The 13857-nt window shown below is 42.5% G+C and overlaps 1 protein-coding gene across 15 annotated transcripts in view; it reads right to left on the minus strand.

Moving 5' to 3' along the window:
- The window catches only part of IKZF2 (IKAROS family zinc finger 2), a 118457-nt gene that overhangs the window by 36586 nt on the left and 68014 nt on the right, over window positions 1-13857 (minus strand). For 13 of the 15 annotated variants that reach the window (XM_085065708.1, XM_085065711.1, XM_085065710.1 and 10 more), the window contains one exon: window positions 9472-9639. The exons of the other annotated variants lie outside the window; for them this stretch is intronic. In XM_085065708.1, coding sequence (XP_084921834.1) covers window positions 9472-9639 — 168 coding nt within the window. The remainder of the gene's footprint in view (window positions 1-9471; window positions 9640-13857) is intronic. 15 annotated transcript variants of the gene reach the window in all.

Consider the following 13857-nt stretch of genomic DNA (forward strand, 5'->3'; position numbering starts at 1 on the left):
CCTCTTTCCAACCCTCCTGCCATGGGCAGGGACAGCTTTCACTCCATCATGTTGCTCAAAGCCCCATCCAGTTTGGCCTTAACTTGCCCTCCAAATATGAGGGAGGAGGAAGAAAGTACCTATTTCCTGGTACAAGGAACCGGAACACAGGCTAAGGCTTAGGCTGTCAAAGCCCCTAATTCTCATGGAAATCAAGCAGACCTCACTGCTTCTAAAGATAAGAGCCACACTGAACTAGCCCCAAAATGAGCACCAAAATGAGCCTGTCTTAATTTTCCAGTCGGGAGTCTCTCCAAGAGACATCCTCAGCTGTCTCAGAACACGAGAACATTTATGCCTCTTGCTGGAAGAGAAGGAAAGGACATGTGCTTGGGGACCACACATTCCCTTAACACAGAGAGCAGGCACCGATCACTTGCAGCACTTCCCAGAGGCAGAACAACTCTTGCACCTTTGATACAAAGAGCCCAAACAAGCTGTAAGTAGAGGCTCCTCCAAAGGGATAGCTCTGTGTGGCTCGGCACCGTCCCAGCCAGGTGCTCTTTGTCAAAGGTCCAATAGCCAGGGCCTCCCTAGCATTTCTCCAGCTTTAGGAATGAAGATAGAGATCTTGACTCGCTGTTGCAAGGCAGAGAGGGAACTCGGGGCACCCTGTCTGAAATCAACACAGCACAGTTATGCAAAACATGTGTGCAACTGGCATCTCTTGTGTAATCCTGGCTGCAATCAACCTCTTTAACCACTCCAGAAAGGAAGGAGGGGCAGAGGGTGGAGAAAGTTCACACTTAGATCAAATAAAAAATGGGAAAATATCCAGAGAGCTTTAGTCAGGTAAAAACACAGTTCCCTCTCATGGGAAACCTCCAGGACAAGTTTCCTTGAACTTCACACAGAGTTATAAATAGGAGGAGAGTCACACAGAGTTCAGTACAGGTTCACTGTGAAAAAATCTAGACATTCTCATTTTCCTTCTTGAGTGATATCCATCAATATCTTAGCTGTAAGCCAATTCATAATTACAGGCTGCTGAGAGCTTGGGAGAATATATCAGTCGCAGCTTTCCTCAACTCTGCTGTGGCGTGGGTTATGGGTTATTTTTGTCCCCTTTCAGTTTCTCTTGGCTTCCTTTCCAGATGGCAAAAATACCTCTCTTACACCTTAAAACACTCATATGGTGTCAAAAATGTCAGGGGCGGTTCTCCATTTCACACTGCCCCATAACACAGCTCTGAGGTATCAATGAAAGAAGGCCTCACACCACTGGGGGTTCCAAGCTCAAACATTCTCAAGCTGAAAGGTTACACAAATTCCTTCAAGAATGGACAAAGGACAGCTCCAAATGCTGGGTCTCCTTTTTCCAGGAACAATATGCAGAAGCTTTTTGCCCTTGAAAATCATTTTCTCAGGCAAAAAAAAGAGCCCAATGCTTGTTTCCTCCTTAGAGCTGCTGTGGTATTTGCTGCTCAGAGTATGTGCAAGAAGTGGTCTTGGTTTTGTTGAGACGTGGCTCGATTAAGTCAAAACGATGTTTGCCTCTCAAGTGCACAAAAAAGCTCTCTGTCACCTCTTGGCTCTCTGTCTGCAAAACCCACTGCAGATACCTTGGTGGCTGGCTCTGGAGCAGAGGGCTCCTGGTGTGCTGCATCATGTCCCTCAAGCTTATCCTAATGCAATGAGACACCCAACTCCCTGCACATGCAACACCTGCACCTTAAATCCTGGGTTTGTATGCACATGTGCCAACTTGAGCATAAAAATATCTGAAACAATCCCTGGTGACAAGAACAACAAGGCTTCTCTAGCTGCACCTGAAAGATCTTTAAATACCTGAGCTACTAGAGCCTCATCTGCCAGCCTGTCCATAGCAGTTCTGGTGCAGAGAGACAAGTGATGCACACAAAGCTACCGTGGTGTTTAGGTCCCTCAATTTGCAAATTGGGTCTCATGGGGGTTTTCCTGTTTCATTTTCTCATCACTGAAAAACAGATAACAAGGAGGCAACAACTCATACGTGCTTCACACAGGCTTGGGGCTGATGGAATAGATACGGGTTTTTAAAAGGAGCGATGCAAAAATTGCAGGCTAAGTAGTAAGTTCTTTAGTATTATTAATAATCACCTCACTATTGTGTCTGAGATAATCATGCTGGTATCAGGGTCTAATACCTCAGTGGTTATGGTAACAATACAAAGTTATTATTCCCTCCACTTTGTAATTATCTCATTTCACTATTGCACAAAGGCTAAGTAAAACTAAGGAGATCAGGCACAGCGCTGTGCAGCAGGGGCACCAGCACCACTGAGAGCTCTACAATGTACTTACATGACCTTCATCGCAGCAAAACGTGTGTGCCTTGCTGTAATTCTGCGTGCTGCCCTCTTACCATCTCAACTAGGTGGAGAAGTGCTCTTTATTTCCATTTTACTGACAGAGAACTGAGGGAACTGAGGCAGAGATAAGGTTAAGGGGTCTGATTCTGTACTTCCAAAGCCTGTGTTTCCAAAGCATCAAATGACTTTGCAATTTAAGTCCCTCATAAATGAGTGAATAAGAGTAGCAAAACCATTCAAAATTAGTAATAAAAAAGAGATGAGAGGATTGGCAGATAAAGACACACTAGAACAGAATCACTGATAGACATACGACTACAGCCTATGGTAGTGTAAACTGAGCGCAGGAATTACTCACAGTCACAAAAGACAGTGTTAGAAAGAGAAATAATCTGCACCAAAAGAAAGACTAGTTAAGGTTAAATACCAGGATGAGAGTCACGGCTATAAAAAGCAGATGGGAAGTGGAATTGTCTCCCTAGGGAGGCAACAGAAACAGTCTCTCTGGATGTTTAAAAAACAGGTTAGGCATGGTGTTTTAGAAGGACTGCTGCTCTATATGCAGAAGTCTTACCACATTCATGCTTTTTTGATGCCAGTGAAATCCCACATATAGCACTGTGGCAGAATAAAAGCCCAGAGGAAAGAGAAAGTCACTGTCTCGTTAGCTGCTCTGGAACAGGATGGCTGGCCTAGGAACTGGCAGCACCCAGCAGTGGAGAGTGGTCTGTCTGCTCTCCAAACTGCAGCCCAGAAGGGCAGCACCAGGTGCTTTGTTCTGTTCCTTGTGGCCTGAGGCAACACAAACAGGGACAGAATCTGGGTAATGATGCCAGGATGTGAATTCCTAATGTGGATGGGAGACAGGTGACACACAGAAAACTGATGTCAGCAGTTCAATCCCAAACACAAACCTCCATCTTGGCACGGGCATTTCATCAGGAAGGAACTGGTCACAATTAATGAGGGATGCCCCGTGTGAATTTTACACCATGATGCTGCTGCCTAAACAAAGACCTTGTTACCTGCAAGCACTACAGAGGACTTGCTGGAAGACCTGGCAGAGACATAGCAAGGCCAAGGTCCACTGGGACAGACAGCAGGAGGGACCAGACCAGTCCCACTGACACCAGGAGAAATCTTAGCAATGCACTTTTGCTGGAATGATCAAGATCCTACAGCATCTTTAAATCAAAGATTTCTTTAAATTATGATTTTTCAGTGGTAATTACGGTCTGTAGAAAAGTCCAAGCTTCTATACTGAGATAATTTTGAGCATAAAAGATAATCTTTCCATTTAGCTGATACCAATATTTATCACAGTAGCACTCTGGACCTGAAGGGGACTCCTCCACTCCAAGGACCAGATTCAGATGGGGCACTAGCACAGCATGGGATACAAGTGGGCTCCACAGAGGATTAAATTTTAAACAAGGATCCTCAGGGGATAAAGCCCTGGCACAGCAAACTCCTACCCCTGTACACATTTTAAGCTTACCTTCTAAAAATGAACACACAAATAAATGGAAAGCAGAATACCAGAGATTTTAGACTCTCTCCAGCGGGGACTGAAGGCCTCTGGGTGCTGGAAGCACTAATGAGAAGCAGAGCTGCCGCAGGATTGCTCACATGCTCACCGTGGTTTGGAACCCGCAGCCCGATAAGAAAAACCCAAAATGATTTGGTGACGGGGGTAATTCCACTGAGTTTAACTGAAACAGTGTAAGAAAACCTGAGAGGAAGGGCAGCTCTGCCTGATTAAATAGAGCTCTAAGTATCAGATCAACAGAATAAATACCCACCAGCTCATCACAACTGAGGGAAGATGCTGTTTGCTATTTGGAGAAATGGGATTTGTATGCAAAATATCTCCTTGCCTCCTCACAGGCACGTTTGATTTTTCGCAGATAGTATCATATGTGCCCACTAATAATTTTTTTCCCCATTCACAAAATGTTTGAGTCAGTCCAGTTCAGAGTGTAATGTGAAATTCAGATCACAAGATTCATCTAATTATGAAATTCCCATCTTCAGAAACATGGTTACAGAGCAGATACTGGGCCTTTTAAGAGCAGAGATGTTAACAGCGGCAAAAGTTCCCCCAAGATGAAAAAGAGCAGTTTAAAACATTGACTCTTCATTATTCTTAATAACCATCCTTGCTGCTGTTTCAGTAATTCTCACTGGCTTTTGACAGCCAGGAACTCAGGCACAGCATTGCGTATTCCAGCACTTGTCCATCCAATTTTTCAGCCAAACTGAGCCACTCAGAAGTGGGACTCTCCCAAACATGTATTGAGGCAGGCATGCCATCAGGATTAGGAAGCAGATTCCTTCTAGCTCTGAGCACAGTTGCACATATGGGTATCACACCTCAGTTCTGCCATCCAACTCCAGGCGTGTGGACACCTCAGATGGCTCACTGCCACCCAGGAAGGGCTGACAGAAAAGTTCTCATGGACAAGAAGAGACGAGAAAGATGGACTTGCAAACCAACAAACATGAAAAGAGTTTCCATGAACAGGGCATTTTCCTTTTTAATTATACGTGCCTTTTATCTTGCACTCTGTACATGGTTTGCTAAGATTGTGCTTTTGGGATTTTTTACCTAAGCCTTTCTATTCAAAACAAATGCTTTCAGCTTTTCTTTTGCCAATAAAGTGGTACCATTAGTTCAGTGCTATTGAAGAGTTGGGCAGAAACAAACAACGTGCAGCAGCAACAGAAGAGGAAGAGGGGGAAGAAAAATAAATATTTGTTAAAAGCAAAAAAAGTCTGTGGGGGAGACACTTTCTAAGCAGGAAAGAAGTAGCTTGGAAGCAAATTTTAAAATGTATTGTGAGGACAATCTTCTGTGAAAAAATAATAAACTGACTACCCATTTTTTAGGAAGAAACAGACAGTAAAACTGCTTTCATATATGAATAACACTTACATACTCCCACAGTAACAAAACATAACTGAATCTGTCAAGCAAAAAGAAAAATCAGGAAATTCTGGAATTAAGGTTCATGTGGACAATTTGTGTGGACACATGATGACAAGACAGTCTTTTAATAACAAAACAGTTTGCACACAGGACCATCCTTAATGCAACGGATGGATGATTCTCACTTAGTCAAAACCCATTCTGTGTTTTGTTTCTCCTTGGCAAGTGATCCCATCCCTCATTTCCGACTTACTGCCCAAGCCCTGCTCTGAAAACTGTGGTGCCTGGGTTTGCTATGGGCTCTTCCAGATTGCTCATCACTGCAGCCTTGGCTTTTTCAAGCATTTATGTTTACAACACCATTGTGAGGGGAGGGCTGACTTAGCCTCATTTTAGACACAAGAGAAATCCATGCCAAACATAACTACTAAGTTTATGTGCCCATCTGAATATGCCTGGCTTTTTGGGGTAAAACAGCATCAGGCCGTCACATCTTTCAAAGGATGGAGGTCAACATCTGGGTGTCTTTAAGCATCTGACTGACCTGTCAGATCAGTGGTCTTCCTTAAAACTTCTGGGGTTGGTTCACTTACTGCCTAGAGCAGAATTTCTCTCATCTAGTTTGTCTTTGCCATTGTCTTGTTGTGCAATTCCAGAGAGGAAGGAGAAGACAGGCACGTCCCAGGGTAAGATAGCAGGTACTTCGTGAATGCCATCAGCAGATTGCCTTTGCCTGGATGTTTTTCCCTTTAAAACAGCTAAAGGCAGGCAAGGTGAAGCCAGTCCCTGCTGGTTTGTCCAGTGCATCCTTCAGTAGAGGACTACCAGCTTCTGCCCCAGCACTCCAGATCCTGTCCTTACATTCCCGTCCTGGAATCCCCCTCTAGCACCTCTCTTATATTATCTGGGTTGTGGAATTATGGAGTTAATTCTGAAAGCAACCCCTGAAAGTCCTGTAAATACCTTGAGGTTCATGCCCACTCTTAGTGCAATTCTGCGCATGAATCTCTCCCCAGGCATTATCCCACTGATGTCCTGAAGGCATCATTATATTCCTGAAATCAAAGCAGCTGCATGTGGGAGGAAAATATAGACATAAAGTTCATCAGAACTCCGTATGTCCGCAAAAGGTAAATAATCGCAGGAGTAAATCACTGCAAGATAAGTCCTTAATTATTTAGGGTTAAACAGCAGTAGCAGCAGTACAGATGCAAAGCAATGTTTTGTTAACCACTCAGCCTGGGAGCACTAACACAGTAAGATATTATTTTGCACCAGAAGAGGAGGCAAAATTGTGATGCTTAGAAACATTTTCAAATCAACAGGAAATAATATTAAAAAGCATGAACAGACATCAATCCAAAGGAAAAAAAAAAAAAAAGATGTAATTATTTTTAAGTTACTAGTAAGTACCAGCTATTTCAGATAGCTCAGAGATGGTTCTGCTAATTTCTGTCTGCATCTATATTTCCTTATTTTTTTACCTTTCCTGTTGTACTGTTAGAAAACTGCACAAAGCACAGGAAAAATTAACTAAAAAGCAGCAGTGAGAAGATGTCACTGACTAAGTGGTGACACAAGCAAAGTGCTCTCAAATCCACAAATCAAACTAACTGAGAGGAAAAAAAAGAGATAAAACAAAATTCTTCAATTCCTTTATTGTATAATTTGCCTTCCATAGTAGTTTAAAACCTTCTTGGGAAGGAGAAAAGATTAAGGGATTTTGCTTTGGTATTTTATTTTTTTATTAACAGCACTCTTCTATTTACGGAGGAAAAGAATATACATACAACATTTAAAAAAAAAATTGGTATTGCATTTATGAAAACATGCACCAGACTCAGCTGGTGCAAAACAGAAGTACTTTCTTTGCTTAAGGGCTGTAATTGCAATCTCCATCAGCTGAGGGTCTGAACTAAAGAGCTTTCATCTTATAAAAATATACTCAGACTCCCCTCAATTTAGACACTAAGTGTACCAGATTGAAACTGGCTTCAAGTCTCGTATTTCAAAACAGTTTTCAACCTCTTCTTTCTATATTTTATCCAATATCCTTTTTTCTGGTCAGAAATAACAGAAGATGTAAACATTAACAGAAGCATAGAATCATTTAGGTTGGAAAAGACCTTCTGTGCAGTTGCTGGAGCTGCCCTCCTGTCCAGGCTTACTTATGGACTTTGATGTGTGCTTCATGAAAGCACAGAGTGCTTGCATAGTACACTGATATGAAACTGTTTAAAGTCCCTAGGGGATATCAACCCATCTTTTCCATGATCCAGGTGTGCTTGTGCCAAGCCAGCTTGTCACTGTGGCAGGGACAGACACCTTAACTTCCATGCCCACATCCAGAGTGGCATTTCACCTTCGTGCCAGGGCATGCCAGGCTTTAGGGCAATAATCCAGGTTTTAACTCTTCACCTGTGAGCACTACTCTAAGAATTGTCTGGGAAAGTACTGTGGGAGCACTTGTCTGATCCTGCTGGCCCTTTGCTGAAAGCTGCTGTAGCTGAGTGCTTAGAGGGGTGACACTTTCTCCACTGAAAACTATGCCTAAAATTACAAACTGAGCAGAGCTGAACATTGCTAAGTCAGTTAGGGAAGGAGCTCCAGGGGAATTCGCGCTAAGCAGCTTAGGTGCCTTCTGAAAAATCCCACACCTTTACGTTTCATCCTCACGCAAAACACAGAACCGTCAGCCACACGTTTTTCACACAGGAAGAGCAATCTCTATCAATGGCAATATCTAGGTAACAAAATCTATATTCATATTGTGAAAAGGCCTTCGACCAACATGTTCGTGCTTGGTAACATGGGATTTTTTTTTTTTTTTTTGTTACAACTGTCTTTTTGTTTTAATTGCGAACATTTTGTATTGTGTTCTGGGTTGGTTTTTTTTAAAATTTCCAGTTGAAATTACAGTTATGGTCAGATGTGTGAAAATTGCAGCTCACAGTTCCACAGACATTTTCCTTACTGACTTTTAGATCAAGTCCAACTCAAGCAATTCTCTCCCAGCCCAGTCCCACTCCTGTACTCCCTTGGAAGTTCATGCTTTCTGTCAGCATTTTCCATCAATACAGCCTCCTGAATACTCCCAAATCTACCTGGAGAAGCTTACTAGCTTATCCTTTCCCATTCTAGGAAATGCCAAGGTAACTCTGTATCCTAAGACCAACCCAATGATCCTAAAACAGAAACTTCTACTGAAGTGAGGTTGACTCTGTGGAAGAAATACATATAAAGAGTCAGGAAGTTCATGCAGGATTTCTGCCTGCAGTTGCACTTCCACCACTGTGTTTCAGTAGTCACACATTTGCTAACACCTCAAAGAAGTTTATCCGTACTGCCGTCACTTGTAACCAGTCCAATTATCTCTGCTCATTCAACAACGCAACACACAGCCTCTTACCAATGGCCGAACACACAAGCTGCACGTTCAGGAGATACAAACAAAGCAAGTTAAGATCCTACTCAGGAGTCCTAAACAGATGAGTAAGAGGGCAGAATGCAGCCTCTTGGAGCAGTTTCAGGGACTAAAACCACAGCTGATTCTGATTGCTGGGGCTCCAACATGACTACCAGCACAAAGCTATGAGACAGGTATTTCTTGACAACTTATCAAGAAACTAGATCAAGTAGACTTGATACAGACATGATCCTATCACTTAACAAGGCAAGAGAAACCCAATCTCTTTCGACCACCTTCAGCTCTAGGGTGAGTGCTGTGGCTGCCATGAGCTAGTACTTTACAGCAAGATGTAACTGAATCAAAAATGCAATTTAGAGGGCTTTGAAAGACGAACAAGTTTGAACTCAACCAGCATATGGCATTTATTAGATGAAGAAATGGGTATGAACTGCAAACCAGGCTTCCAAGAGCCCACAGTTATTCTTTGTGATCTTTGGAATTTCACAGCCACTTTGGGGCCCAGAGTGTCAAAACAATCTGCCATCGAAGCCAGGATACACCCAAGGAGACATTGAGAGGGAAATGTGATAGCATCAGCAGAGGAGCTCAGTTACACAAAAGGAGAGGTGTGGCTGAACCACAACTTTTCTGATTCACATCAAGGCTTTCCCAAAGTTGAGAGCTGCACTCTCTGAAGAGGATGTTACAGACCCAGAGCTACACCTTATTTTCACTACCTGCTGCACTGGGACGGTAGTGAAAAAGGAAGGAAGAAGTGTGAGGAGAAGCCAAGGTGGGCTCACCAGAGTGTGTCCTGAGGTGTCCTGTGAGGGCGTCCCTCCGCCGGCAGGCGTAGCTACAGAAGGGACATTTGAACGGTTTCTCCCCAGAGTGCAACTTGATGTGCCTCAGCAGGTTCCCCTTCTGGGTAAAAGAAGCTCCACATTGGTTACAGTGGAAGGGGCGTTCACCTGGAAGGGAAGGGGAAGGGAGAGAGCTGTCAACACACATCGGAGGATGCACAGAGGCCACTTTCCCACTCTGTACCAGTGCCATTGCACATGGGTACAGTCCCCACCACCACCATCACACGGCACTTCTAAAGTCAGAGGCCGTTTCTTTTGCACAATGGGCAAAGCCTCCAATAGTGATTTGAGGCTCTTTCCCTGAGGTGATCAATGCTTCCTGGTTTTCTTGAAAGTTCTTCACCTCAGAGCTTCTATCCTTTATAAAAGATGAGCTCTGCTGAAAATTTAGATCCATAGTTGTGGTTTTGCAGTATTTACTTCTATGGTTTTGCACTTATTTTTAGCATAGGTCCAATCCATAGGAGTATTTAGAACTGATCATAACAATTGGACCTTAGCAAAGGTGTTTTAAGTCTTTGGTTCAAACCAAGCCTTTTGCTTGCATTATACTTTAACTGTCAGCCCTTTTTAAAGGCTGCTTTGCACTGCTAGAGTTACATGGAGGGAATGGATGCAAGTGAGGATCAGGGCTGAAAGCTCTGGGCAGTACTAAAAGTTGAGAAAAATCTTACACCAATAAACTGTGAAATAAGCAAAATTGCTCTCTGCATAAAACAAAAAGAGTGGTTTGATGAAAAAGTAACAGAAACCCTAGACTTTACCCTATCACTTCACCCCATGTGTTCACACACATTCACACACACATCCAAAGCTTGGTTTTATGTTAAGCCTTCATATCTGCCTTAGACAGTGGGGATTTGGTCCATAACAAAAACCCCACCTTTAAAAAAATTATTATTATTTAGAGGAAAATCTGTGATACTCTCACACAGGTTTTGGGGAACATTATCAAAACCATACTCGATATCAATATTCGTTGAGGACAGCCAGACTGTTGCAGCAGTCTTGGGCAGGCAGTCAGCTCTAATCACCTGCTTATGTCCTGCTGAGCAAATCAATTGAACACAAGCATGTACTTGTGCTGGCCACTTGTCCATGAGCTTTACTACAGCTGGCCTTTGGATCACAGAATCACAGAACAGTTTGGGTTGCAAGAGACCTTAGAGCCCATCCAGTTCCACTCCCTGCCATAGGCAGAGATGCCTTCCACTATCCCAGATTGCTCCAAACCCCATCCAACCTGGCCCTGAACACTTTCAGGGATGGGGCAGCCACAGCTTCTCTGGGCACCCTGTGCCAGGGCTTTACCACCCTCACAGGGAACAGTTTGTTCCATATACCTAATTTAAATCTACACTCTTCCAATTTAAAGCATTACCCAATGTTTACACCAAGTAGGGGCCCAGCTCAACAAGGTCTTGATCATCAGATTTCAGATGTAAGCGACCTCATCCACATTTTTCAGTGCATCACCTATTATGGAGCCTTAGCCAAATTCTGCTGGGACCTTCTGAGTTTGAATTCAGTGGCCTGAAGCACAGATCTTGTGAAAACCAAACACATTCTGTGATCTTTCGCATCTCTTCAAAGCCTTTTACAGTCACTTTAAAACAATTACTCCCTTGCTGGACAAAACAAGTGCTATGTTTTTATCAAAGTAGCTCGTGTGTATCTAGTGTGAAGTCCAAAATACATGTGGAGAATCAAATAGAAGGAGAGTGAGGGAGAGAGCTCTCACAGACATCCACGAGCAATTCTTGTGGCAGTGGTTCAAATCACTGCCAGGAGGGCAGCACAAGGTGTGCCATGTATATGCCATTCTCTGCAACTTTAATTCACATGTGAGAGATGGAAATCACATGTGAGAGATGGAAATCACATCTGAGGCTGCTGCAGAGGTACTCAAGGAGACACCAAGGTTCCTACAATCTCACCAAGAACATTACAGAATAATGATTAAAAAAAAAAATCTCAGCACAAAGCTCTTCTTCCAATACACTGAACACGAGCTCATTAGAATTGATAAAGAGTTTGTGGTTTCCCTTTCAAACTCCCACACTATACTTAAAGGATCTGATTAGCCATTATCTTCTTTTATATCATTTCAAAATGTCCATAACAGATATGTAAAGACACTGCAGTAGAAAAATACATGGGTTTTTTTTCTTTTCTGTTTTGCTTTCGCTGTCTGAGAAAACAGGCAAAACCCTTTCCTTTGACACGTTTCTGAGTGTTCTGGAATGATAGCTTCAGTTTCAGGATGACAACATGAAAGAAGGTAGCACGTTTCCTACCAAGCTGAAAGTCTTTCCTTTTACTCCTGCTGTATTTAAAATTATGCCGTTACTGTGTTTTACCCACTACATCACCCACTTCTCTCTGACATTCTGGAGGCCACATATGAGCAGGTATTACTTCTCAAAAAACTGGCTGCTCTAGAGACGCTGAAAGCTTTCAGTCAGGAATTCAAATAGTCCCTGCACCACGGTTTGATGGCAAAGATGACATGAAAACACTCACCACAAAGTCACCCGTAGTCTGCTCCTCTCTTGCAACAGACAGAATCTGCTCCAATAGCACACTTTACCTTAAATAACCTTTGTATCTATTTAAAGCCAGCCTGAATTCATTTCTCCTACTGGCTTCATTCCGGGTAAATAGCTGCTTTGATCTGTTTGTTACACTTTTGTCCAATCATTCGATTCCAGCTCCTTGTTTAAGCTGCAGGCTTGTGGGATGCAATTTTGGTCACACCTTCGTGCTATTGATTAGCAGCTTTTACATTTAGCACAGCTAATCTGAGAGGCCATTATCCAATAGAAGGCTGCACAAAGAGACGTAACGACTGAATAGCAAGAAGATTCTGTTGGTTTTCCAAGAACTGTGCTGTCTGATGCCCACTCCAGATACTAGCAAACAAGCCCTCTTTATCACTTCAATGTCTTGAGAAGACTGTGTTCCCATTATTTCTCCTGCTGCCTTTTCCTGGTAGGTTTGTAAACTGTTCTACAGAATTATTACTTCCCAGTAACAAAATAACAACCTGGACGTCCTTATTCACCTCCTTTACTTTTCTGTGAAAAACTCAAGCATTTTTACCCATAAGCTGAAATCAATTGTACTTCAAACTAAACATCCGCTCACAAAAAATCTTTAAACACAGTTTTTTTTCTACACGATGGTCCCTGTGTTTCAAATGTTTTTGGAGGTGATGTCAGCACAGACATACTAGAAACTACAGACCTATTAAAAGTGGCACACACGACTCCAGGATGGTAATTACAATTACAAGCATAGTGAGCTCCCCACCACTTACAGCTATATATTTACTGCTTGACTCTGTGTACTTACACTGATTTATTAAAATACAAACTCTGCTGAAAGGGTCTGAGCAAGTTTTGTGCCTTTCAGCACTGGAAACTATGTGACTGCAACGTAACTGCAAAATACTTTTAGTCTACTTCAAGTATTAAACCTCTTCTCTATTATTGAGCTAAATCAGGGCAAGAAAACCCTCCAACTTAGTGACTTTCAGAGTGGCAAGAGGGGGAGGGACAGCCAAGCAAACAAAAAAGATGTTTCTTTTCAACTCCAGATTTAGAGTCTAAAGCCAAACAAAACCAGGAATGCTTCAGAAGCCTTGCTCTCCAGCAGGGGGAATTTAATTATCTAAAGTTACTTCAGGAATGGACAAAGCAAGGTAAGCCAGAGCTGCCAAGTATTATCTTTCCTAAAGGCTTTGTAAGAGGGACTTGTGCCAAGAAGTAATTAAATTAATAAAGAAATACATCTATAGGGTTTTAGCATTTTACAGTTAAATAAAATATTAATTTAAAAGTATGATTTCAATATTTACATATAAATTACAGTAAAATACTGCTGAAACCTCACAGTTCATTGTTTAACATGCATCCAATTACTGCTATGTCTCCTCCAGGAAAAATAGTAATTAATGATGAAATATTACTGCTGTTGAGTTCCACCAGTATCTGAAGTACACAGGTTAACTTGCTCATGTGTAAACAAATCCTGAGATGAATGGCAATGTGGAACCCTGAAGTCAGGACAAGCAAGCCATGGGCCTTCCTTTCACAGTATCTTTAATATATGACAGCTGGATGGAGACTCCACTGCACAAGCTACGAGTGCTGGCTGGTTGATACAACCTGAAACCAGGCGAATGAACCTATTAACTTCCTACTGATAGATTTCACAGATGTCAAATGTTGTTTCAAAAAGCAAACCAACTCCTTTTTCTGCTTAATTGGAAGCTTCCCTGCACAAGAGCTCTCCTTTCCCACCTCGGCACGGAAGTGCTGC

This window comes from Lichenostomus cassidix, chromosome 7 (assembly GCF_008360975.1).
Source record: "Lichenostomus cassidix isolate B80296 chromosome 7, HeHo_3.0, whole genome shotgun sequence".
In the NCBI taxonomy this organism is placed as follows: Eukaryota; Metazoa; Chordata; class Aves; order Passeriformes; family Meliphagidae; genus Lichenostomus; species Lichenostomus cassidix.